Here is a 26,807-nt window from a genome sequence, read left to right on the forward strand (position 1 = left end):
ATTGTTTGGGGGTTTTTTTTAATGCCCATTTTTTGTGTAGCTTTATCTAGCTTTTTGCTTTTTCTTCTTTTAGCCTTTTTCGGAGTTTAATGTTTTGAATGAAATAAAATTTGGATACCTTAAAATAAAAATAAAATCAAAGCTGACACATAGGTGACCGTTTTTTATAAGCTTCTCTCGCGCTCCGAAATTCGGGGGAAAAGATAATTTTCAAGGAATCCTCCATTGTTCCTCTTAAACAGTACCTGGCTTTGCGATTGAGGAAGCACCTGCCTTTAAATGAGACATCAGCATTCATGAGATGAGCTCATATCCTTTTCTCTGCATTACAACAGCAAAGGGAGCCGAGTTTCTTTTTTACTTGGAGGGGAGGGGAAAAAAAAAACACGACACACATCTAACATCAGGGAGATAGATCAACTCTTCCGAGCCAAAGGAAGCTCGGGGAACACATTCACGCTCAAAACCGCTTTGCAAGAGAAGAGATTTTTATGAATGTGCGATTTATGCCAAACAAATGATGGCAAATACAGACCGTCTGTCAGCGTTCCAGGTAATGCACCCATAGAAAACAAACTCCCAGGCACTTGAGTGCCTCAAAGAACAGCTTATTGGATACATCGTGTTTGGCGCAAGCCGATGAAAGCCGACTCTGAGGTTTCCTGCGGCTTTCACCTAATTAAAAGTAAAAGTTTTCTCTTTCCCCCGCACAAGTCACTGGTCACGCTGTCCGATCCAAGTGCTGGCTGGTTGCTGGGTTATTGGCTCCTCCTCTGGCCAGCCGCCTGTGAGAATGTCCTTGGTTCCCCCAGGAAAACTTTATTGTTTTGGCTACAAAACCACATCTGACTATTTCCCCGCTCCTTCTGTTGTGTGCAACCTCCAAGATGGCTTCAGCCAAGCTCAACTTTAGGGTCCCCGTGGCCACGTGATCAAAATTCAGACCAGCTTAGCAATTGACTCATATTTATGACAGTTGCACTGTCCCGCGGTCACGTGATCCCCTTCTGCGACCTTCTGACAAGCAAAGTCAATGTCAAAGTCAAACCAGATATGCTTAACAACCGTATTATCAACAACTGCAGCGATTCACTTAACAATGGTGGCAAGGGAGGTCGCAAAATGGGGCAAAATTCACTTAACAACGGTCTCACTTAACAACTGAAATTTGGGGCTCAATTGCGGTTGTAAGTCGAGGACTACTTATATACGTATCCCAGGATAATGTTGCAGGATCCAATCAAGGTTGGTTATCAGGAGCAGAGTTTTATGTTAAGGTAATGATGATTTAATAGCTGACCAGCTGCTGTAAGGCTGTAAACTGAGATGATAACTGAGGATGAGTCAGCAGGGTTATTGCCCTTTTAAGAATCTGTCAATATAACGGAGGCCATTAGAGGGTGTCTCTCTCTCTCTCTCTCTCCTCTCGTATATCTCTCCTCATGTATCATTCTCCTTGCCGTGTTCTATCTGAACTGTAGTTCTCCGTGCAGAGTTGAAGACGACTTGATTGCTTGTCTGGTACCATGTTTCCCTGAAAATAAGACTCTTGTCTTATATTTTTTTTGAACCCCGAAATAAGCTCTTGGACTTATTTTCGGGGAGGTCTTATTATTTTGGGGCGCGTGGAGCAAGACGGGGCTCCTCTTGCCGTCTTATCCGATTTCCAGCTCTGTCTCCCTAACCCTAACCAGAGGAAATGGTGGGGACTGGCTGCACATGCGTTTAAATATTTTCGGGGAGGGCTTATTTTAGCACGTGTGCTCAAAAGCCCGAATGGGCTTATTATCAGGGGATGTCTTATTTTAGGGAAAACAGAGTATGTGCCTACCACGTGTATATAGAAGTCTTGTATATACACCATTGTTTGTAAGACAAACCTCTATGTACTGGGTTTGTAAGTTGTCTCAAAATATTAGGTCGGGCTGTAAACATTCTGCCATTTTATTTTTCCAAACTTTTGGATTCATGCTGGAGCCCATCTTCACGATACATTCCGGTGGGAGAGAAGAGCAATGAAGATGATTAGGGGACTGGAGGCTAAAACATATGAAGAACGGTTGCAGGAACTCGGTATGTCTAGTTTAATGAAAAGAAGGATTAGGGGAGACATGATAGCAGTCTTCCAATATCTCAGGAGCTGCCACAAAGAAGAGGGAGTCAAGCTACTCTCCAAAGCACCTGAGGGAAGGACAAGAAGCAACGGGTGGAAACTAATCAAGGAGAGAAACAACCTGGAACTAAGGAGAAATTTCCTGACAGTTATAACAATTGATCAGTGGAACGACTTGCCTGCAGAAGCTGTGAATGCTCCAACACTGGAAGTTTTTAAAAAAATGTTGGATAGCCGTTTGTCTGAAATGGTATAGGGTTTCCTGCCTGGGCAGGGGGTTGGACTAGAAAACCTCCAAGGTCCCTTCCAACTCTGTTATTATGTTATGTTACGTTCCCTGAGGATGAGAGAGGCTCCAGCACTAGTCCCGAAAGCTGGGAAGACCAAATTTTTTGGTCCCAGCGACTGACCCAGATTGGTTCCTGCGTCATCCTCAAATGCCGTGAGAAACCTTCCAAGGTGATGAATAGAAAAGAAACATCGCCTTCCTATTGGTTGGGGAGAGAAAGGAAAAGGAAGACTCCAGGAGACAGGGATTTTTTTTTTTTTAAATAAATGATTGTTTCTACAAGCCTTTGAATTTCTCGGTAGCAAGTTCAACAGCGCGACGTAACGACGGGGCCTTAGAACGTCTTGCTGCTCCCACCCAATGTTTAGCGTCTCCTTCCCAGACCAAAAAAAAAAAGAAAACCAGAATTTTCAGATCTGCAGAACTTCAAGAAATCTTTCCAAAGAATAAACACAAGAAGCGGAATACAATCAACAGGAAATTCTTCTGACCACACAATGGCCGAGGTCCAGCCATTCAGAGATTGAAAGAAAAGGGTCAAGCGAAATTTACCGGCAACAAGAAGGCGATGTCATTGGAAGGATGGGCAGAGCGGAGAATGACACAAGGTGTTGCAGCCCGCCAGCAGCCAGCGGACCTGGCAGCAGATTTGGACAGTGAGGTGGTTGGGGAGGAACATGGGCCAATCCTAGACTCTGGGGAAAGCTCTGACAAGGGCACTGCATCGGAGGCAGAGATGGGGCCAGGGCCGTCCGACAGTTATCAGCTGCCTCTGGAGTCAGACATCAGTGAGGCAGATGAACAGCTGGAGCCTGTTCCTAGTATAGGCATGTGCAGAATGGCCTGATGAAAGGAACAGCTAAAGAACAAGGGTCGACTCAGGAGTAAGGCCACAGGTGGACAGTGAAGGGCCCCTCCCGGAGGGAATAAAAGAGAAGCGAAAGGGGAGTGGAGTTTGCAGGAGACAGTTAGTTCATTACTGCATTCTTGCCAAGTATTGCGGGCGTCTGAAAGATATCGGCCTGGCCACTCTCCAAGCCTGATCAAGGTCACTAGTTGTGAACCATCTTGAAAGACCGTGGGACAGGAAAGACTTTGCTGGAGGGGAATTCACTGTAAATTAAATAAAAGGGGTTTATCGGGACGGGGACTCGGCTTCGTGGAAGCCTAGGTCAGAACACAAGGAAGCCCAGATATTGGTCAATTTTTTATTTTTTATTTTTACTTTGAAAACCAGAGCAACACCTACCAGTTTTGGCTGTTGATGGCATCGCCGTAGCCCGGAGTGTCCACGACGGTCAAACGCAGCTTGACCCCTCGCTCTTCAATTTCGACGGTCGAAGCTTCGATCTGAACCGTCCTTTCAATCTTTTCTGAGACAGATAGGAAAGGTTAAAAAAAAAATCCGAAGTCCAGTTGCCTTTTGAAAAAAAAAAAAGCAACCGTGACCTGGAGGATTGAGAATCCCCATTGATGTTAAAACCCTAGAATTCCCCTAGTTCTGCATAGTCCTTTGTTAGAATTCTGGGGGATTTAAAAAGGGCCAAGCGCACCTAGAGGTGGCCGAGGTTGAGAAATCCGGTTGGAAAAGTCTACCAAAAGGGACTTGGGACCTCAGCAAAGTTGAGGGTCGGCCCTTTCAGCTTAAAAGGAAGGAAGGTGAAACCGGAATCATATGAAATCATTTAGAAGGGGTTGGGCTAGAAGACCTCCAAGGTCCCTTCCAACTTTGTTATTCTATACTATACTATTCTGTTCTGTTCTGTTCTGTTCTGTTCTCTTCCTATTCCATTCTATTTCCATTTTCACTTTCATTTTCATTTCCAATTCTATTCAATTCTATTTCTATTTCTATTATTTCTATATCTATTATTGTATTCTATTCTGTTATTCTACTTCTATTTCTATTCTATCTTCTGTTCTATTCTATTCTCTTCCTATTCCATTCCATTTCCATTTCCATTTCCATTTCCTATTCTATTCTATTCTATTCTATTCCCTATTCTATTCTATTCCATTCCATTTCACTCCATATATTCTATTCTATTCTATTCCATTCCATTCCATTCCACTCCATCTATTCTATTCTATTCTATTCTATTCTATTCTATTCTATTCTATTCTATTCTATTCTATTCTATTCTATTCCATTCCATTCCATTCCATTTCACTCCATATATTCTATTCTATTCTATTCTATTCTATTCTATTCTATTCTATTCTATTCTATTCTATTCTAATTCCCTATTCTATTCTATTCTATTCTATTCTATTCTATTCTATTCCCTATTCTATTCTATTCCATTCCATTTCACTCCATATATTCTATTCTATTCTATTCCCTATTCTATTCCATTCCACTCCATATATTCTATTCTATTCTATTCTATTCTATTCTATTCTAATCTATTCCCTATTCTAGTCTATTCTAGTCTATTCTATTCTATTCCATTCCATTTCATTTCACTCCATATATTCTATTCTATTCTATTCTATTCTATTCTATTCTATTCTATTCTATTCCCTATTCTATTCTATTCCATTCCATTTCACTCCATATATTCTATCCTATTCTATTCTATTCTATTCTATTCTATTCCCTATTCTATTGTATTCTATTCTATTCCATTCCATTTCACTCTATATATTCTATTCTATTCTATTCTATTCTATTCCCTATTCTATTCTATTCCATTTCACTCCATATATTCTATTCTATTCTATTCTATTCCATTCCACTCCTTCTATTCTATTCTATTCTATTCTATTCTATTCTATTCTATTCTATTCTATTCTATTCTATTCTATTCTATTCCCTATTCTATTCTATTCTATTCTATTCCATTCCACTCCATCTATTCTATTCTATTCTATTCTATTCTATTCTATTCTATTCTATTCTATTCTATTCTATTCTATTCCATTCCATTCCATTTCATTCCATATTTTCTATTCTATTCTATTCTATTCTATTCTATTCCATTCCATTCCATTTCATTCCATTCCATATTTTCTATTCTATTCCATTCCATTCCATATTTTCTATTCTATTCTATTCTATTCTATTCTATTCTATTCTATTCCATTCCATTCCATTCCATTTCATTCCATTCCATATTTTCTATTCTATTCCATTCCACTCCATCTATTCTATTCTATTCTATTCTATTCTATTCTATTCTATTCTATTCTATTCTATTCCCTATCCTATCCTGAAGCGTGGCCTTCAACTCCCAGAATTCCCCAGCCTGGCTCTAGGAGATGAAGCTCAGGCATCTTTAAAATTGCTGTGACTGAGAAACGCCGATTTAGAATAGGAAAAAAAATACAACAACCCCTCAACTTACCTCCAGCTCCAGGGATGTAACGTTCAGGATACAGATCCGTCAGGAATAAACTGTTAATTAAGGTGGATTTCCCCAAACCGGATTCTCCTGTAAACAAGAGGGAATATTTAATGACTGGGATAATCTTTCTACTATTCCAGGTAAAGGGCAGATTTGTCAAAATGATCAAATTTCCCTTTTTTTCCCTTGTTTTACAAGACAGCATTATCAAAAGTTCTTATTACATTAGTCTTTTAAAAGTAACCTAGAAATGCAGGCTTTTGTTCACGTTTTAAATAATAATAATAATAACAACAACAGCAGCAACAACAACATCAACAAAAACAGAGTTGGAAGGGACCTTTGGAGGTCTTCTAGTCCAACCCCCTGCCCAGGCAGGAAACCCTACACCATCTCAGACAGATGGTTATCCAACATCTTCTTAAAAATTTCCAGTGTTGGGGCATTTACAACTTCTGCAGGCAAGTCGTTCCACTGATTAATTGTTCTAACCGTCAGGAAATTTCTCCTTAGTTCTAAGTTGCTTCTCTCCTTGATTAGTTTCCACCCATTGCTTCTTGTTCTACCCTCAGGTGCTTTGGAGAATAGCCCGACTCCCTCTTCTTTGGGGCAACCCCTGAGATATTGGAAGACTGCTATCATGTCTCCCCTAGTCCTTCTTTTCATTAAACTAGACATCTAGTCATCTACACATCTAGAAATCTGGTCAACTGATTTCTAGGACATACAGGTAGTTTTCGACTAACAACCGCAACGGAGCCCAGAATTTCCGTTGCTTAGTGCGGCATTTATGAAATGAGTTTTGCCACATTTGAACACCTTTCTTTGCCACAGCTGTTAAGTGAATCACTGCAGTTGTTAAGTTAGCCACACGGTTGTTAAATGAATCTGACTTCCCTATTGACCTATTGCTGGTCAAAAGGTGGCAAGAGGGGGAGATCACATGACCCCCGGGACTGTCTGCAACCGTCCTAATCATGAACTCGTCGCCAAGCGTCTGAATTTTGATCACTGACTTTTGGGATGTCGCAACAGTTTTATAAGCATGAAAAGTGTTCAAAAGTCACTTCCCCCCCCGCCCCATGCCATTGTAACTTCGAATGGTCACTGGATGAACTGTTGTAAGTCAAGGACTGCTTGTACCACAATTATTTCAATCACGTAATGCCACTTCTTATCCCTCTAATGCAGGGGTCTGCAAACTTGGCTCTTTTAAGACTCGTGGACTTCAACTCCCAGAGTTCCTCAGCCAGCTTTGCTCTCCTCCCCCTCCCTCCCCTCCCCAGCTTTGCTGGCTGAGGAACTCTGGGAGTTGAAGTCCACGAGTCTTAAAAGAGCCAAGTTTGCAGGCCCCCTGCTCTAATGAAATGATGGCTAACCTTTTTGCTGTCTTGTGCCGAAAGTGGGGGGAGCGCGGGGGGGGGTGTCACGCGCCTGCGTGCCCACACCCATAATTCAATGCGCCCTGCCCTCCCCCCTTGCATGCGTGCGCGACAGCCCCGCACACACTCTCCCCGCTTTTGGCACACGATGGCACGGTGGGCCCAGCAGACCCATTTTTTCGCCCTCCCCAGGCTCCAGAGGGTTTCTAGGAGCCTGGGGAGGACAAAAACAGCCCCCCCCCTCCCCGGAGGCCCTCCGGAGGCCGGAAACAGCCCATTTCCAGACTTCCGGTAGGCCCGGAAGGCCCAAAAATCAGCTGGCCGGCGTGTGCATGTGCGCTGGAGCTGAGCTAGGGCGACACCCGCGTGCCCACGGATATGGCTATGCCACAGGTGGCACGCGGGCCATAAGTTCGCCATCTTATAAGAGGGAGTCAAACTATTCTCCAAAGCACCTGAAGGCAGGACAAGAAGCAAAGGGTGGAAACTCATCAAGGAGAGAAGCAACTTGGAACTAAGGAGAAATTTCCTGACAGTGAGAACAATGAACCAGTGGAACAATTTGTCTCCAGAAGTTGTGAATGCTCCAACACTGGAAGTTTTTAAGAAAACATTGGATAACCATTTGTCTGAAATGGTGCAGAGTTTCCTGCCTGGGCAGGGGGTTGGATTAGAAGACCTCCAAGGTCCCTTCCAACTCTGTGGAAAAAAGCTTCGTATGGCAGCCTACGGCAGCTGCAACCGAGGAAGAGTGAAGTCAGAATCATACCCACCAAAATCCCTTTTCTAAACCTCCCTCCACCCCCACAACTTTTAAATCCTGTGCCAAAACAGGACTGTGAACTCAGTGGCTTCGTTTTTGTCACATTGCTGTTTCGATGCACTGCTTTTGACCCAAAAAGATTTGAGTCATTTCTCTAAAACAGGAAGGAATGAGAGCAAAAGTAATTTATGTCCCTCTTGGCACAGACGCTCCGCATCTCCTTTGGACATTCTTGTGAAATTGACTCAGATTACAAGCATTTTTTTATATATATATATAAGCTTCTGCGCTATCTGAAAAGCAGAAGCTGTTGAGCAACATCTGGAAAAGAGCCCGAAACAAAAGAGAACAGATTCTCCTCTGACCAGGAATTCTTCATTTAGAAATAAATGAAAAACTCAAAATGTGTATGTATGGGGATCTGTTTTTCTTTTATTCTCCTAACGATCCTCTTAGGTGGGGAGATCAATTTGATCCTGGATGCTAAGGACCATCTTTTTTTTTTTATTGAAAAAGTTTTACAAAGCTTTCCCTCCCCTTTCCCCCCCCCCCCGACTTCCCGGAACAAACACAAGGTATAGTTAAAAATAAAACAAACATATGCTAAAAAAATTTCCCCTCCTAACTCAATTATACTCCTACAATTCCCATCAATTCCTGACCTCCCCCGAAACAATCAGAAATCATACATCCTAATCATTCAAAGGCAGTCTGATATCTCTTAGTCTGATATCTATTTTGAATATAGTCAATCCATTTTTTTCCATTCGTTTAAGTATCTTTCTTGTGTATTGTCTTTCAAAAAGGCTAAGGACCATCTTAAAGTCACAAAGGGGCTACGAGTTACGAGTCCATAATTGCTACGCCACACTGCTTCTCTGGTAGTTCCTCTGTGCTGCATTTTATTTAGAATAGAATAGAATAGAATTTTTATTGGCCAAGTGTGATTGGACACACAAGGAATTTGTCTTGGTGCATATGCTCTCAGTGTACATAAAAGAAAAGGTATGTTCATCAAGGTACAACATTTACAACACAATTGATGGTCAATGTATCAATATAAATCATAAGGATTGCCAGCAACAAAGTTACAGTCATACAGTCATAAGTGGAAAAAGATTGGTGATGGGAACTATGAGAAGATTAATAGTAGTGCAGATTTAGTAAATAATTTGACGGTGTTGAGAGAATTATTTGTTTAGCAGAGTGATGGCCTTTGGGAAAAAACTGTTCTTGTGTCTAGTTGTTCTGGTGTGCAGTGCTCTATAGTGTCATTTTGAGGGTAGGAGTTGAAACAGTTTATGTCCAGGATGTGAGGGATCTGTAAATATTTTCACGGCCCTCTTCTTGATTCGTGCAGTATACAGGATTCCAGGAATTTGCAGAGCACCTTGCTGAAATCTTTAGGTGGCTTATGTTGATAAAAGCAAGAAAGAAATGACCTAAAACCATGATGGCCAACCTAGGGCAGGCATGCCAGAGGTGGCACACAGCGCCCTCTCGGTGGGCACGCGAGCCGTCGCCCAAATTCCGCTCTGTTGTGCAATGCGCTTGTGCCTCCCGCTGGCCAGCTGATCTTTGGGTCTCTTGCCATGCATGCATGGGGGGGCGGGGTGCACGCAGAGGGTACGTGTGGGGATGATGCCCACTTGTGGGGGGCGGCTTATGCGGGGGGAGCATGCACATGTGGGGTTGCATGGGGGGGCTGTGTACACATGTGCGGGGGCAGGTTGCATGCACGGGGGCCCCGGGCACATTTCATTTTGGCGGTTCAGGTGCTCGCACACACATTCGTACATGCACACACAATCTGGAAAAAGTTAGCCATCGTTGCTCTAAAAAGGATCACTAATGTTTACAAGTAGTGGTGGGGGGGTGGCGGTTGTGATTAGAGAGAGTCTAGAGCCGAGGGAGACCACTGTACCTCAGATTGTACCTCAGATTGCCGGGTGCGAATCCCTCTTTGTGAGATGGGGTCGTAGGTGTCAGATGGGCTTGCTGATCACGTACCTGGCTCCTTGCTGCGTGACAGCTGCCCTGCCCGAGCTCCTGGAGATGCTGGCTGGGGTGGCAGTTGAGACCCCCAGACTTTTAGTCATGGGGGACTTTAACTTGCCATCTTCCGGCTCATCATCGACGGCAGCTCGGGAGTTCACGGCTTCCATGACGGCCTTGGATCTGACCCAAGTAGTTGATGGCCCTACTCACATTGGGGGTGGCACTCTGGACCTGATTTTTCTCTCTGGACAGTGGTTGAGAGATCTGGACTTAAAGGAAATAGTCATCGAACCTTTGTCATGGTCAGATCACTCTCTTCTTCGCTAGACTTTCTGACCGCCATTCACCACCGCAGGGAGGCGGAGCCGACACGCTGGTTCCGCCCCAGGCGCCTGATGGACCCTGATGGGTTCCGGACGGAGCTTGGGCCGCTTTCCTGAGGGTCTGGCCCACGGCTCGGCTGAGGAACTTGTGGCGGCCTGGGAACGGGCCGCGCGGGGCCTTAGACCGTGTCGTGCCTTTGCGGCCTCTGACCCGGCGCAGGTCCCAACCGCCCTTGGTTCTCCGAGGAGCTGAGAGGATGAAGCGCCGGAGAAGACGCCTAGAGAGTTCCTGGAGGTCTAGCCGTTCGAAGCTGATCGACACTAGTGAAGTCCTATACTAGGACTTACCTAGTGGCATTGAGGAAGCGAGGCGTAGCTACGCCTCCCTCATTGCATCGGCAGATAACCGCCCAGCCGCCCTGTTTGGGTGACCCGCTCCTCCTACATCAGGGGAGCGGGATGACCCGCTGCAGGGACGTGCTGAGGAGTTTAACGTTATCTATACGATAAAATCGTTCAGCCGGGATGGGTTGGACCAAGATTGCGGTGATGCGGGTGAGATGTTCGAGGTGGTCTTGGCGATATTGTTTGGGATGAGTTTGACCCTGTGGCTCCTGAGGACATGGACAGGTTGCTGGGTAGGCTGAATGCCACCACATGTTTACTGGACCCGTGCCCCTCCTGGCTGGTGCTGGCCACTCGGGAGGTCACACGAGGCTGGCTCCAGGCGATTACGACCGCTTCTTTGGTGGAGGGTGTCTTCCCGGCCGCCTTGAAAGAGGCGGTGGTGAGGCCCCTCCTTAAGAAGCCTTCCCTGGACCCGGCTGTTTTAGGTAACTATCGTCCGGTCTCCAACCTTCGCTTTGCGGCGAAGGTTGTAGAGAGTATGGTGGCATATCAGTTTCCCTTGCACCTGGATGAAACTGTCTATCTAGACCTGCTCCAGTCCGGTTTCCGCCCGGTTACAGCACGGAGACGGCTTTGGTCGCGTTGGTGGATGATCTCTGGAGGGCCAGGGATAGGGGTTGCTCCTCTGCCCTGGTCCTATTAGACCTCTCAGCGGCTTCGATACCATCGACCATGGTATCCTGCTGCGCCGGTTGGAGGGATTGGGAGTGGGAGGCACCGTTTATCGGTGGTTCTCCTCCTATCTCTCCGACCGGTCGCAGTCGGTGTTGACAGGGGGGCAGAGGTCGACTCCGAGGCGCCTCACTTGTGGGGTGGCGCAGGGGTGGAGTCTCTTGGCCCTCCTGGTTAACATCTACATGAAGCCGCTGGGTGAGATCATCAGTGGTTTCGTGTGAAGTATCAGCTGTATGCGGATGACACCCAGCTGTACTTTTCACACCGGACCACCCCAACGGCTATCGAAGTGCTGTCCCGGTGTCTGGAGGCCGTACGGGTCTGGATGGGGAGAAACAGGCTCAAGCTCAATCCCGCCAAGACAGAGTGGTTGTGGATGCCGGCATCCCGGTACAGTCAGCTTAATCCGCGGCTGACCATCGGTGGCGAGTCATTGGCCCCGATGGAAAGGGTCCGCAACTTAGGCGCCCTCCTGGATGAACGGCTGTCTCTAGAAGACCATTTGACGGCCGTCTCCAGGAGAGCGTTCTACCAGGTTCGCCTGGTACGCCAGTTGCGCCCCTTTCTGGACCGGGATGCTCTATGCACGGTCACCACGCACTCGTGACGCCTCGCCTGGATTACTGCAATGCTCTCACATGGGGCTCCCTTGAAGGGCATCCGGAGGCTGCAGTTAGTCCAGAACGCGGCTGCGCTGGTGATAGATGGAGCCCTCGTGGCTCCGTGATAACACCCATCCTGCGCAGACTGCACTGGCTACCTGTGGCCTTCCGGGTGCGCTTCAAGGTCTTGGTGACCACCTTTAAAGCGCTCCATGGCATTGGGCCGGGTTACTTACGGGACCGCCTACTGCTACCGAATACCTCTCACCGACCCGTGCGCTCTCACAGAGAGGGTCTCCTCAGGGTGCCGTCAGCAAGGCAATGTCGTCTGGCGACGCCCAGGGCAAGGGCCTTCTCTGTGGGGGCTCCCACCCTTTGGAACGAACTTCCCCCCGGACTCCGCCAGCTTCCGGACCTTCGGACCTTCCGCCGCGGGCTTAAAACATATTTATTTAATTGTGCAGGACTGAGCTAGGTTTTAAATTCATGGGTTTTAATTGGGTTTTATTTGTATATTTTAATTAACGGGCTTTCAAATAAGTTTCTTAATTGTTTTTATTCTGTATTTATATTTATATGTTTTTAAATGCCTGTGAACCGCCCTGAGTCCTTCGGGAGATAGGGCGGTATATAAATACGATTAATAATAATAAAAATAATAATAATAAAGTGTAAAATCGATCATCTTCATCACACAAACTCAAGAAAAACAGGTAGCTTTCAAGAAAAGACCCACAATTATATATATATATATATATAGGGAAAGAAACAATAGGACAGGAACGGTAGGCATGTTTGTGCTCTTATGCACGCCCCTTAAAGTCCTCTTAGGAATGGGGTGAGGTCAACAGTGGATAGATTTTGGTTAAAGCTTTTGGGGTTATGAGAAGAGACCACAGAGTCAGGTAATGCATTCCAAGCACAGATAATTCTGTTACAGAAATCATATTTTCTGCAATCCAAATTGGAGCGGTTGTTGTGTCTTGTTCGCTTTCACCGCAGCTGGGGCCTTCTTATCTGCTTCCGAACGCTGAGGAATGTCCTAGTATGCCTCCCGGCCCCAGCCCTGGCTCCATGCCCAGACAGGCTGAGGAGGAAGAAGTACCTCCAGCCCCCAGCTCTGGCTCCATGCCCAGGCAAACAGAGCAACTAGACCCCTCCCCCTCCCCCACAGCATGTGAGCCTGAGGGAGGTCAACTGCCAACAGCTGCAGACTGGAGTGACCCTCGTGTCAGAAGAATTGATAGACGGAGGCAACAGAAGGAAGGGAGGGGCAGGCCTGGATAAGTGCTGAGTCATGAAGCCACACCCCATGGCCTATATAAAGGACCTGCTTTCTGGCATTCTCTGAGTCAGGCAAAGTCTAAACATATCTTGCTGAAGTCACTTTCGGGTCTCCTGCCTGCCCTGAGGACTTTGCTAGGACTTTGGCAGAGCTGCAGAGGCATGCCTGATTCAGATTTCCCTGACCCGGCCGTCAGCGGAGTGGGACACGACAGCAGTTGACATTAAGTTTAAATCTATTGGTAGCTCTTGTATTATTGCAGTTGAAACTGAAGTAGTCATTAACAGGAAGGACATTATAATGGATGATTCTATGAGCTAAACCCAGGTCTTGTCGGAGGCGATGGGAGTTCCAAGCTTTCTAAACCCAGGATTTCAAGTCTGGTGGCATCAGGTATTTTGTTGGTTATGGAGGAGTGGAGAACTCTTCTCGTAAAATACCTCTGGACACGCTCAACTGTATTGATGTCAGAAATGTGGTATGGGTTCCAGACAGGTGAGCTGTAATCAAGAATTGGCCTAGCATTATGGGGCACTCCATGCTCCCATGGACTAATGTTAGCCACAACATGATGGCTGTTAAGTGAGTTTTATCCCATTTTATGGGGCCGTGGTGGCTCAGGCTGTAAGGAGCCTGTTATTAAAACACAGTAGCCTGCAATTACTGCAGGTTCAAGCCCCACCAGGCCCAAGGTTGACTCAGCCTTCATCCTTTATAAGGTAGGTAAAATGAGGACCCAGATTGTTGGGGGGGCAATAAGTTGACTTTGTAAATATACAAATAGAATGAGACTATTGCCTTACACACTGTAAGCCGCCCTGAGTCTTCGGAGAAGGACGGGATATAAATGTAAATAAATAAATAAAAATATGTCCTTTCTTGCAACAGTTAATGTATCAGCGTGGTCATTAAGTTAGTAACAGAGTTCTTAAGTGAATCTGGCTTCCCCATTGATTTTGCTTGTCAGAAGGGGATCGTGTGACCCCCCCCCAAGACACTGCAACCGTCGTAACTATGAGTCAGTTGCCAAGCGTCTGAATTTTGATCATGTGACCGCGGGAATGCCCAAGTGGGAAAAACAGCCGTAAGTCACTTTTTTTCAATGCTGTTGTAACTTTGGTCACTAAATGGACTGTTGTAAGTTAAGGCCTACAATACCTGTATTCAATAGTTAAAACTGCCACGGTTTAATTGTCAAACCTGCATGAGATGGAAAATCAAATCCACATACCGACAACCATGAGGGTGAACTCAAACCCTTTCTTGACCGACTTCCGGTGGACTTGGTTGGGCAGGTTGGCAAACCCCACGTATCCAGCCGAGTCAGAAAACTGGAACGAGAAATGAAGAATGAAAGCAGCAGATTGGGAGGCGGAATTCATGAAAATGCGCCAACATTGGAAAGTGGGTAAGCTTGAGAGCAGCTTCTTAAAGGAGGAATAGAATAGAATAGAATAGTGGAATGAAGAAACAATAGAATAGAAGAATAGAATAGAACAGAACAGAACAGAATAGTGGAATGAAGAAACAATAGAATAGAATAGAATAGAATAGAATAGAATAGAATAGAATAGAATAGAATAGAATAGAATAGAATAGAATAGAATAGAACAGAACAGAACAGAACAGAACAGTGGAATGAAGAAACAATAGAATAGAATAGAATAGAATAGAATAGAATAGAATAGAATAGAATAGAATAGAATAGAATAGAACAGAACAGAACAGAACAGTGGAATGAAGAAACAATAGAATAGAATAGAATAGAATAGAATAGAATAGAATAGAATAGAATAGAATAGAATAGAATAGAATAGAATAGAATAGAACAGAACAGAACAGAACAGAATAGTGGAATGAAGAAACAATAGAATAGAATAGAATAGAATAGAATAGAATAGAATAGAATAGAACAGAACAGAACAGAACAGTGGAATGAAGAAACAATAGAATAGAATAGAATAGAATAGAATAGAATAGAATAGAATAGAATAGAATAGAATAGAATAGAATAGAATAGTGGAATGAAGAAACAATAGAATAGAAGAATAGAATAAAAAAGAATAGAATAAAATAGAATAGAATAGAAGAATAGAATAGAATAGAATAGAATAGAATAGAATAGAATAGAATAGAATAGAATAGAATAGAATAGAATAGAATAGAATAGAATAGAACAGAACAGAACAGAACAGAATAGTGGAATGAAGAAACAATAGAATAGAATAGAATAGAATAGAATAGAATAGAATAGAATAGAATAGAACAGAACAGAACAGAACAGAACAGTGGAATGAAGAAACAATAGAATAGAATAGAATAGAATAGAATAGAATAGAATAGAATAGAATAGAATAGAATAGAATAGAATAGAATAGAATAGTGGAATGAAGAAACAATAGAATAGAAGAATAGAATAGAATAGAATAGAATAGAATAGAATAGAATAGAATAGAATAGAATAGAATAGAACAGAACAGAACAGAACAGAACAGAATAGTGGAATGAAGAAACAATAGAATAGAATAGAATAGAATAGAATAGAATAGAATAGAATAGAATAGAATAGAAAAGAAAAAAAAGAAAAGAAAAGAAAAGAAAAGAAAAGAAAAAAAGAAAAGAAAAGAAAAGAAAAGAAAATTCTTTATTGGCCAAGCGTGATTGGACACACAAGGAATTTGTCTTAGGTGCATAAGCTCTCATTGTACATAAAAGCTCTAAGTGATAAATCAATGATCATAGTCATCACAAAAATACAGTCATCGTAAATCATAAGGTACAACACTTAGTGATAGAATCAACATCTATCGTGCTAGGAAACTAAATAAAAAAATCTAAATCGTAAAGATACAAGCAACAAAGTTAGAGTCAGTGGTGGGATTCAGCCAGTTCGCACCACTTCGGGAGAACCGGTTGTTAACTTTCTGAGCAGTTTGGTGAACTGGTTGTTGGAAGAAATCATTAGGGCAAAGAACCGGTTGTTAAATTATTTGAATCCCACCACTGGTTATAGTCATAAATAGAAAAGGAGATAGGTCATAGGAAAGATGAGAAGAATAGTAATACAGTCTTAGTAAGTAGTTTGAAGTGTTGTGGGAATTAGTTGTTTAGCAGAGTGATGGCATGGGAGAAAAACTTGTCCTTGTGTCTACTTATTCAGGTGTGTAGTGCCCTATAGCGTTGTTTTGAGGGTAGAAGATGAAACAATTTTGTGTCCAGGATGTGACGCAGTGGTGTAATCTGAACCGGTTTACTACCGGTTCGCTTGCTGCGCATGCTCAGTGCATACGACGCACCAAATATGCGGCAAAGCTGTGATCATCAGAGTCTTTTTTTTTTAACTTTTAAAAGCATTTTTTTTACAACCTCTTTGTACAAAAATGCTTTTAAAAGTGAAAAAAAAGGCTCTGACAATCGCGCGGCTCAGCTGGGCATGGGCGGAGGGGAGGATTTTTACTACTGGTTCTCCGAACCACCCACCGCCATCACTACCGGATCGACTGATCCGGTCCGAACCGGGAGCATTTCACCTCTGATGTGAGGGGTCTGTAGCAGTGGTGGGATTCAAATAATTTAACAACCGGTTCTCTGATCTAATGACCGACAGGGTGGGTGTGGCCATGGTGGGCGTGGCCATGGGTGTGTGACAGGCAGCATTCAGCCTCTGCACCCCCCCGGTGGTGAAAACGGGCCGTGGGGGGGGCGGCGGCAAACATCCCTGTGCCTCATTTTGCGTCGAGGCGGCCTCCCTGAAGTCTCTTGAGAAGCAAAAATGAATCACGGGGGAAGGAACGTCGCTCCCCCCCAAGTCCCGTTTTGGGCCTAGGAGGCCTTCCTGCACTTACCTGGGAGGCAAAATGAGAAGCGTGGAGACTCCTGAAAGGGGCGGGGTGGGGCCAGCCAGCAATTTAACGACCGGTTTGCCCAAACTGGTTCGAACCTGCCCGAACCGGCTAAATCATTTTCACAGATATTTTGACATACAAGGACAACTAAGGAGAGCCTGCTCAACCAAAGCCTTTAGACCCGTGTTCCTTAACCCTGTTAACTTTTTTTTTTTTAATGAAAAAGTTTTATTTTTATATTTATATCCAATAACATATTTAATGTATAGTCATATATAATTAGTCGGGCTTGCCTAGTCACCACCCCCTCCTTTTAACTCTCTTCCCTCTTTTACCTTCTACTTTCCACATCTTCCTCCCCTTCTCTTATCTACATCCTCTCCTCCCTCCCCCCTACACCTTCCTTCTCCCTCTTCTACCCCTCTTTCTTCCTCTTCTCCTCTTTCCTACCTCCTACTCTCTTCTCCTTTCTCCATCCCCACCATTCTGAAATGGTAGCTGGGCAGACCCGACCTTACATTAATTATATTTATACATCTTCAATAATCCCTGTACATTAACCATCATTCCATTTTCTACCCTCATTCCCCCCCTTAATTCCCCTCCCCCTTACTCCCCACCCACCCCCAAGACTTCCCAGAACAAAATGCGGGGTATCAAAATTAACAATCATAATCCAAAATAAATCTTAAATTATAATCTCTAGTCACTCCACACATCATCACACTCTCAATTCCCCTCTCCTTTAAAAAACCCTGGTAACTTTTAAGAGGTGTGGATTTCATGTGCGGCTATGCTGGCTGGGGGTGCATTCTGGGAGATGAAGTCCCACACCTCTTAAAAGCCGCCAAGGTTGAGAAACACTCCAGACCGTTGTTACCACAGAAGTCATGAGATTCCTGTTCCCTTTTCCTGGCTGATATGCAAGTGGGAGAGGATGAGGAACGTGGTTTAGGAGAAGATCTCTTTTTAAGAATTATACCAGGTCTCTGTGGACTCTCACTGTAAGGAAGTAGGGGGTTAGTTTTACTTTACCTCTCGTCTGGACTATTGCAATGCTCTCTACATGGGGCTCCCCTTGAGGAGCACCCGGAGACTCCAGTTAGTCCAGAATGCGGCTGCGCGGGTTATTGAGGGGGCAGTTCGGAGCTCCCATGTAACACCTATCCTGCGCAGACTGCACTGGCTGCCTGTTGTCTTCCGGGTGCGCTTCAAGGTGTTAGTTACTACCTTTAAAGCGCTTCATGGCTTAGGACCGGGATACCTACGGGACCGTCTACTGCCAAAATCTATCTCCCAACGACCGGTACGCTCTCACAGAGAGGGGCTCTTCAGGGTGCCGTCAGCCAAGCAATGCTGGCTGGCGGCCCCCAGGGGGAGGGCCTTCTCTGTGGGGGCTCCTACCCTATGGAACGAGCTTCCCCCTGGACTTCGACAAATACCTGACCTTAGGACCTTCCGCCGCAAACTTAAAACCTACTTATTTCGTTTTGCTGGACTCGCTTAAATTTTAAATTATCAAATTGATTTTATGGGTTTTAAATTTTTTGTAAATTTTAGAGGGTAATATTTTATCTATAAGTAGCCATATCAAATAGGTTTTTTAAGGGTTGTTTTTAGTTTTGTATTGTTGTTTTCTTTCTGTATTTTATTCCTGGCTGTACACCGCCCTGAGTCCTTCGGGAGAAGGGCGGTCTATAAATAAAAATATTCTATTCTATTCTATTCTATTCTATTCTACTTCCCCTCTTACTGCTTCTTGAGAATATGAAGCAGCAAAAGAACGTTTGGAAAAAGCATTTAGTTTCACCCTGCAGAAAAATAAGCAGGAGGGAGAACAAATAAAGCTGGATGATTTGAAGTTATTAAAGTGGGTTATTTGTTTAAATAACAACGATTCTCTGAAATTTATTCCAGCTGTTCTTTTCTCTACTTCCTTGCCCAGAGGTGGTATTTCAGCAGGTTCTGACCAGTTCTGGAGAACAAGTAGCGGAAATTTTGAATAGTTCGGAGAACCGGTAAATACTACCTCTGACTGGCCCCTCCCCCATCTATTCTCTGCCTCCCGAGTCCCAGCTGATCGGGAGGAAATGGGGATTTTGCAGTAACCTTCCCTTGGAGTGGGGAGGGAATGGAGATTTTACAGTATCCTTCCCCTGGAGTGGAGAGGAAAGGGGGATTTTGCAGTAACCTTCCCCTGGAGTGGGGAGGGAATGGAGATTTTACAGTATCCTTCCCCTGGAGTGGAGAGGAAATGGGGATTTTGTAGTAACCTTCCCCTGGAGTAGGGAGGGAATGGAGATTTTACAGTATCCTTCCCCTGGAGTGAAGAGGAAGTGGGGATTTTGCAGTAACATTCCCCTGGAGTAGGGAGGGAATGGAGATTTTACAGTATCCTTCCCCTGGAGTGGAGAGGAAATGGGGATTTTGCAGTAACCTTCCCCTGGAGTGGAGAGGAAATGGGGATTTTGCAGTAACCTTCACCTGGAGTAGGGAGGGAATGGAGATTTTACAGTATCCTTCTCCTGCCACGTCCACCAAGCCACACCCATCAAGCCATGCCATGCCCACCAAGCCACACCCACAGAACCGGCAGTAAAAAATTTTGAAACCCACCACCATTTGCGCCCCAAAGTGATTGCAAAACATGGCCTCTAAACCCTAAAACCCCAGATAAAAAAGTTGAAAGCGAAGAATTGTTTCGATGGGCTATTGTCCCAAACTTCTAACTCACCTTTACTTTTTCAGCAGACTGAGACATGTTCCTGCACACCAAATTTCAAAAGCCTAAGGGAAGGGGGGGGAAAAAAATACAGAACATTTAAATGCTAAACCCGAATCCGATTAATTAATATTTCCATTTTACGATGCTTGGAATCCAAGAGAGACAAACATATTCACATTCACTGAATGTGTGTTTTCCTGAATTCAAATAAAAGTGAGGTATTACAAAAAGGAAAGGCTACGTATTCAGGGATGAGTCACATGGAATACATCATCAAATGACAAATATTTCAGTTTTTCATCTGAGCTCGTCCAAGAGGGTGTGTTCCAGTGAATGGGTCATGTTTGTGTTTAGTAAAGTACAAATTGAACACTCTTTAGTACATCGCAGAGGCTAGTTACACACAGAATGTGAATTGTTTAACCCATTTGGGTAGAGGGCAGTTCAGTTCATATGCAAAGAATCATACAATTCTGGTTTATAAACCATAAAAGAGACAATCGCGTCTCCTTCATAGCGAGAATAAAGAGAAACCAATTCACTTTGGTTTCCTATCGATTAAAAATTCGATTGTTCAAAATTTTTAAGAAGCAAAGCAAGGATAACAAGCTTCACTGACATATTCCAGTTTGTTTTAAAATCTTTAATCCTACTTTACAGATGGGAATTATCAATCTGTAAAAATCAATTATTAAGGGGCCTCTTGTGGCTCAGACTGTTAAGACAGTCTGTTATTAACAGCAGCTGCCTGCAATTACTGCAGGTTCTAGTCCCACCAGGCCCAAGGTTGACTCAGCCTTCCATCCTTTATAAGGTAGGTAAAATGAGGACCCAGATTGTTGGCGGCAATAAGTTGACTTTGTATATAAATATACAAATAGGATGAAGACTATTGCTAACATAGTGCAAGCCGCCCTGAGTCTTCGGAGAAGGGCGGGATATAAATGTAAATATATAAAAAAATCAGAATAGAGTCTGGAAGGGACCATGGAGATTTTCTAGTCCAACTCCCTGCTCAAGCAGGAGTGATGGCGAACCTTTTCGGCATAGAGTGCCCAAACTGGAACGCACACATGTGCTAGAGCCCCACATGTGCGCGCTGGCCACCTGGTTTTTTGGTTTCCAGCATGTGCATGTGCGCCAGCCAGCTGGTCTTCACGCATGTGGGAGCCCCAGAAACTCAAAGACGCATGCGTGTGCCAGCCACTTGGTCTTTTGCTTTCCAACGCGCGCATGCAGGATAGCCAGCTGGTGTTTGCACACGCCAGAGCCTTGGAAAGTCGAAGATCAGCTGTGCATGCATGGACCGGAAACCAGAAGAATAACTGAGGTATGGGGTATGTGCCCACAAAAAGGGCTCTGGGTGCAACCTATGGCATGCGGGCCATAAATTCGCCATCATGGCAGGAGTGAAATGCTCCCGGTTCATACCGGATCAGCCAATCCGGTAGCGATGGAGGCGGGTGGTTCAGAGAACCGGTAGCAAAAATCCCTGCCCGACCCCTGCCCATGCCCACCCAATTGCCCGCTTGCCGCTTCTTTTAAAAAATGCTTTTAAAAGGTAAAAAAAGACTGAGCTGCCTGATCATCAGAGCCTTTTTTTTATTTTTAAAAGCATTTTTTACAGCGTATTCGGCCGAATAGGTTGTAAAACAAATGCTTTTAAAAGTAAAATAAAAAAGATTGTGCGCCATAGCTGATCACCCCCCACCCCGCAGGCTGTTCTACTTACCCCATGCCTCCTTTTGGTGTGTACTACACTTGTGCGGGCACTTTGCAATTGGTGCGTGGTGCGCAGCCAGTGAACCAGTAGTAAACCGGTTCAGATTGCCCCACTGCATCACAGCCCTATACCATTTCAGACAGTTCTTTTCTTAAAATGAGTATAACATAGCAATGCAATTAACAACCCTTTCGGGGGGTGGGGGGTCACAAAAATACTTATGCCACAATGTGGGTTGTTTTTTTAAAAAATCTGTAGCCTACCTTAATGGCTAGACGTGACCACTAAAACTTGTAGATCGTGGTTTGTGGTTGAGGTCTGGATCTATCCCCCCACCCCGGCTTGCTTACAAAGAAGAAACAAATACCATCACGTACACTGAATTTCTGCCCGCCTGCCGAATTGGTAACATAATTGAGCCCGAAATTACGGTCATTAAGTTGTGCTAGTCATTAAACAGGTCATGTGATGGTGCCTGGTTTTATGTGATGGTGCCTGGTTTTACCACCTTTTTCACAGCAGTCATTAAACGAATATGGACGATCATTAAAACGCCGCAATCGTTCGACAGACACTGAGATCGTTAAGAAAATCCATTGTCCACCACGGGTAACTTTGCCAGAAACCAGAATAGCAGTTTATAGCAAAATACGCCCAACTGTGGGAACTCAAACCCACAACCTAAGTAGCCCCGGGGAAATATGTCAGAATAGGGGGGGGTCAAACTCAAGACCCCCGGGCCAGATCCGGCCCACGGGATGCTTAAATCTGGCCAGCGGGGTTGCCTGGAAATAGCAGGGGACCAGCCCGTGGTGCCTCTGGCAGCCAAAACGGGGCTCAGGGGCCCCCGCACCCCGTTTTCAGCCTAGATGGCCTTCTGCAGCACTCTGCCAGCCAAAACAGGGTGCAGGGGGGCCACAAGGCCCCCGCTTCCCATTTTGGCAGGCAGGGTGCTACAAGAGGCCGTCCTGGCCGAAAACAGGGCATGGGGAGACTCATGTGCCCCCTCATGGCTCGTTTTGGCCGGCAGGGTGCTGCAGGAGGCCGTCCTGGCCGAAAACAGGGCATGGGGAGACTCATGTGCCTCCTCATGGCCCGTTCTGGCTGGCAGGGTGCTGCAGGAGGTGTCTGCCCCGTCTCCCCCCACTCCCCAGCCCACATAGGAGAACTACAATGCTGATCCGGCCCTCGAAGAAATCCCATCCGACACACCACGTCAGAACTTCGATTGGCCGCTAAGCAGCCCGTCGTAATCTGTGGGCTCTCTGCCGTGTTTCGAATCCCGGGTTGCAAAACTTCAAGTCACAGGCACGAACACCTCGTTCAAACAAAGGGAACGCCACTAGCATCCGAACGGTCCAGCAAATGCTAATTTTGGATGTGACTCTGCGACTGTTTATGCGCAGACGTGCATTAAGGACGTGCCTGGGCATCTTTTTATATATATATATATGAAATAAATTGTTTCTTTATTTAGACTACCTAGAACCGCTGAAGAGGAAAGGCACAAGACATGTCAGCGCTCTGGGGTTTTGTCACACGTCCCCTCAGCCTGAAAGGGAGGAAGTGACTTATAGAAAGACACCTGTGAGGCTCAACGCAGATGCTTTCCTGTTCCAAGGAGGAGGCAGGATGCAACCGAAGCTGTAGAGGGGGTGGGAGGGGGGTGGGGGGGAGGGGAAAGACCCAACAGGTCAGGGAACTGCTCGCATTCCAGGAAAATGGATAAATGGTGTGTGTTTTGTGCTTCTTCTTTTTTTTCCAGCTTCCCCTATTGCCCAGCAGGGCGAGTCTTTACACACACACACCATCAACAGTGACAACTGATCAAGGAGAGATTCCACCTGGAAATAAGGATTGACGGTGAGAACAATCAACCCATGGAACAGAAGTTGCCTTCGGAAGTTGTGGGAGCTTCATCACTGTAGGCTTTCAAGAAGAGACTGGACGGCCATCTGTCAGAAATGGTGGAGGGTCTCCTGCTTGGGCAGGGGGTTGGACTGGATGACCTATAGGGTCCCTCTCAACTTCTCTTCTCTCTTTTCTTCTACTCTCCTGTCCTCAAAGGTCAAGGTTCCCCTCGCACATATGTGCTAGTCGTTCCTGACTCTCATCTCCATTTCAAAGCTGAAGAGCCAGCGCTGTCCGAAGACGTCTCTGCAGTCGTGTGGCTGGCATGACTCAACGCCAAAGGCGCACGGAACGCTGTTCCCGCCGAAGGCGGTCCCTATTTTTCTACTTGCATTTTTTACCTGCTTTCAAACTGCTAAGTTGGCAGAAGCTGAGACAAGTAACGGGAGCTCAACCCATTACGCGGCGCTAGGGATTCAAACCGCTGAACTGCCGACCTTTCAATCGACAAGTTCAGCGTCTTAGCCACTGAGCCAGCGCGTCCCGTTCCTCTACTCTCTACTCTACTCTCAGTTCTACTCTACTCTTCAGCAACCTAGATCCAAGGAGAAATTTCCTGCTATGTAGAACAATTAACCTGTGGAACAACTTGCCTCCAGAAGTTGTGGGTGCTCCAACCCTGGAAGCTTTTAAGAACAGACTAGACAACCATTTGTCTGAAATGGTTAGGGTCTCCTGCCTGACCAGGGGGTTGGACTGGAAGACCTCCAAGGTCCTAACTCTAAACATGCAGATGTCCTTTCGAGCGATGCTTATATACAGGTATGTCCATTGAAGCTTTCTGCAATTAGCTGCTTGTCAGAAGGAAACAGACTGAAGCGCAGGACAATTTTACTTGGAAATGAGCCCCATCATAAGGGTGGTCCTCAGCTTACGACTACGATGGTGCCTCAACATTTCTGTTGCTAAGCAAGGCAGTTGCGAGCTTTGCCCCATTTTACGACCTTGTCAGCCACTGTTGTTAAGCGAATCCCCACCGCTGTTACGCGAAATGTATTGTTAAGTGAATCGGTCTTCCCCCAGCAGTTGTCGGAAGCCAGTCGAGAAGATCATGAACGGGGATCGCATGACCTCGGGTCAGTGCAACTGTAACAGTAACAGAGTTGGAAGGGACCTTGGAGGTCATCTAGTCCAACCCCGTGCTCACGCAGGAGACTAGGGATTCGAACCGCCGACCTTTCTGACCGACAAGCTCAGCGTCTTAGCTACTGAGCCACCTAGTCAGGCAGTTGCCAAGTCAGCCAGTTGCCATGGATTTTGATCACGTGACCAAATTTTGATCACATGACTATGCAATGGCAATAAGTGTGAAAAACGCTCCTAAGTTACTTTGTTCAGTGCCGTTTTTGTAATTCTGAACAGTCACTAAATGGACCGTTGTAAGTCGAGGGTTTATCTGTAGGCAAAAGAAAAGGAATAGCCTTTAAATCGGCACAGCTTAATCCTGAATTTTAAGGGTGAAACAGATCGATAACGGGACTCTACTTTGAGGCATCCAATTTGACATCAAATATTTTATTTATTTATTTTATTTTATTTATTTATTTATTTTTCAGATTTATATACCGCCCTATCTCCCTAAGGACTCAGGGCGGTTCACAGGCAATTAAAAGCAAACATATAAATACAATTTAAAATAACACATTTTGGGTTTGTATCAAATACTTTTGCTTCGTATCAAACATTTCCGCTATCCAATATTCTTGCTTCGTTATCAAATGCTTTTTGCTTTGTATCAAACATTGTTGTAGCCAATATTTTGGTTTTGTAGCCAATACTTTTGTATCCAACGCTTCCATTTTTGTATCAGCTCCTCTTATTCTGTAATAAACGCTTTGAAACAGTTTCCTTCAAAAGCAAACAAGCAATTAAATGGGGCTTATTTTTTCAAACCCATTCCAGCATCTCGTTGGGATCGATTAAGACAATTATTTTAGCCCCAACGCATTTTCGATTGTCGCTTATCCCTGACCACCACCCACATACAAACACACACGCAGCAAAAGCACCGCAGCTGAACAAACACAGCTTTCAGTAGTCTTTGGATTCATTCCCAGATATTTTTCCCGGAGGTCAGCTGGATAGTTAAATCAGATTTGCTTTAAGTCCTGAATGGTAGCCAACCTGAAGCCTTTTTGGTTCCAAAAGTTCTGACACTCAGCACTGTGAGTTGGAAGTAAAATATTTGTAATTTAATCAAGGAAAATCTTTTGGTCCAAAAAAACCAGCAAGAAAATTAAAGGGTTGGTTTTTTGTTTTTTTTACTTTCTCTGATACTTAAAGGTAAAGGTTCCCCTCGCACCTATGTGCTAGTCGTTCCCGACTCTAGGGGGCGCTGCTCATCTCCGTTTCAAAGCCCAAGAGCCAGCGCCATCCGAAGACGTCTCCAGGGTCATGTGGCCGGCATGATTCAACGCCAAAGGCACACGGAACGCTGTTACCTTCCCACCAAAGGTGGTCCCTATTTTTCTATATGCCTTTTTTTACCTGCTTTCGAACTGCTAGGTTGGCAGAAGCTGGGACAAGTCACGGGAGCTCACCCATCACACGGCGCTAGGGATTCGAACTGCTGAACTGCCGACCTTTCAATCGACAAGCTCAGTGTCTTACCCACTAAGCCACCGCATCCCCCTCACTTTCTTTGATACTTAAGTAATATTTATTAAGAATGGGAAGGAATCCATTATGTCCCCATAGTCAGCTTACTTGGCTAAAATTCTTCAGCCGCCTATGAGCAAAAGTATAAAAACTTCTAAAACCAAATTACAGACAGTTCTTAGACATTCGTTCAGCAGCAGTTTGAAATCGCAGGTAGTCCTTTACTTACAACAGTTCATTTAGTGACCATTCAAAGTTACGACGGCACTGGGGAAAAAGTGACGTAGGACCGTTTTTCAGAATGACCACCTTTGCTGCATCCCCACGATCATGTGATCAAACTTGGAGTTTCAAAGGAAATGACTTGGCTTCCTTCCTGCAGAGGCCATCACCTCATACTGGGACGGCATCTTCCAGGGGAGTGTCGAGTTGGGCTGTTCACACTTATGATGGTTGCTATGTCTCGGGGTCACATGATCCCCTTTTGCGACCGTCCGTGTTGTGTCTGCGCCCCCCGAGCCGGGCCCCCTGCCAGAAAGTGACTTGGAAAGTGAGGGGGAAGGGCCATCAGGACTTACCTCGGGAGCAACGGCTTTCCAGGCTCAGCTCCAGGAGCCAGAGACAGGCCAGGTGGAGGAGATAACAAGGCCTCCGTCCCCTGACTCTTCCCCCCCCAGGCCACGCCTGCAGACCCAGCTGATGGCAATCAGGCCTGGCTGGACCCTAGGTTTCGTAGGCAGGAGAGGCGGGAACAACAGAAGCAGGGGTGGGGCAGGCCTAGGAAGTGCTGAGTCATGGAGCCACACCCCACAGGATATAA

The 26,807-nt window shown here is 45.2% G+C and overlaps 1 protein-coding gene across 2 annotated transcripts in view; it reads right to left on the reverse strand.

The window, feature by feature from the left end:
- The window catches only part of LOC131185490 (septin-2), a 54,846-nt gene that overhangs the window by 19,855 nt on the left and 8,184 nt on the right, over positions 1–26,807 (reverse strand). For both annotated transcript variants that reach the window (XM_058157980.1, XM_058157979.1), the window contains exons 2-5: positions 19,765–19,817; positions 14,417–14,516; positions 5,750–5,836; positions 3,652–3,775 (exon numbers count right to left, since the gene is read on the reverse strand). In XM_058157980.1, the coding sequence (XP_058013963.1) occupies positions 3,652–3,775; positions 5,750–5,836; positions 14,417–14,516; positions 19,765–19,791 (338 nt within the window). In that variant the 5' untranslated portion in view covers positions 19,792–19,817. The remainder of the gene's footprint in view (positions 1–3,651; positions 3,776–5,749; positions 5,837–14,416; positions 14,517–19,764; positions 19,818–26,807) is intronic.

This window comes from Ahaetulla prasina, chromosome 15, assembly GCF_028640845.1.
Source record: "Ahaetulla prasina isolate Xishuangbanna chromosome 15, ASM2864084v1, whole genome shotgun sequence".
NCBI lineage: Eukaryota > Metazoa > Chordata > Lepidosauria > Squamata > Colubridae > Ahaetulla > Ahaetulla prasina.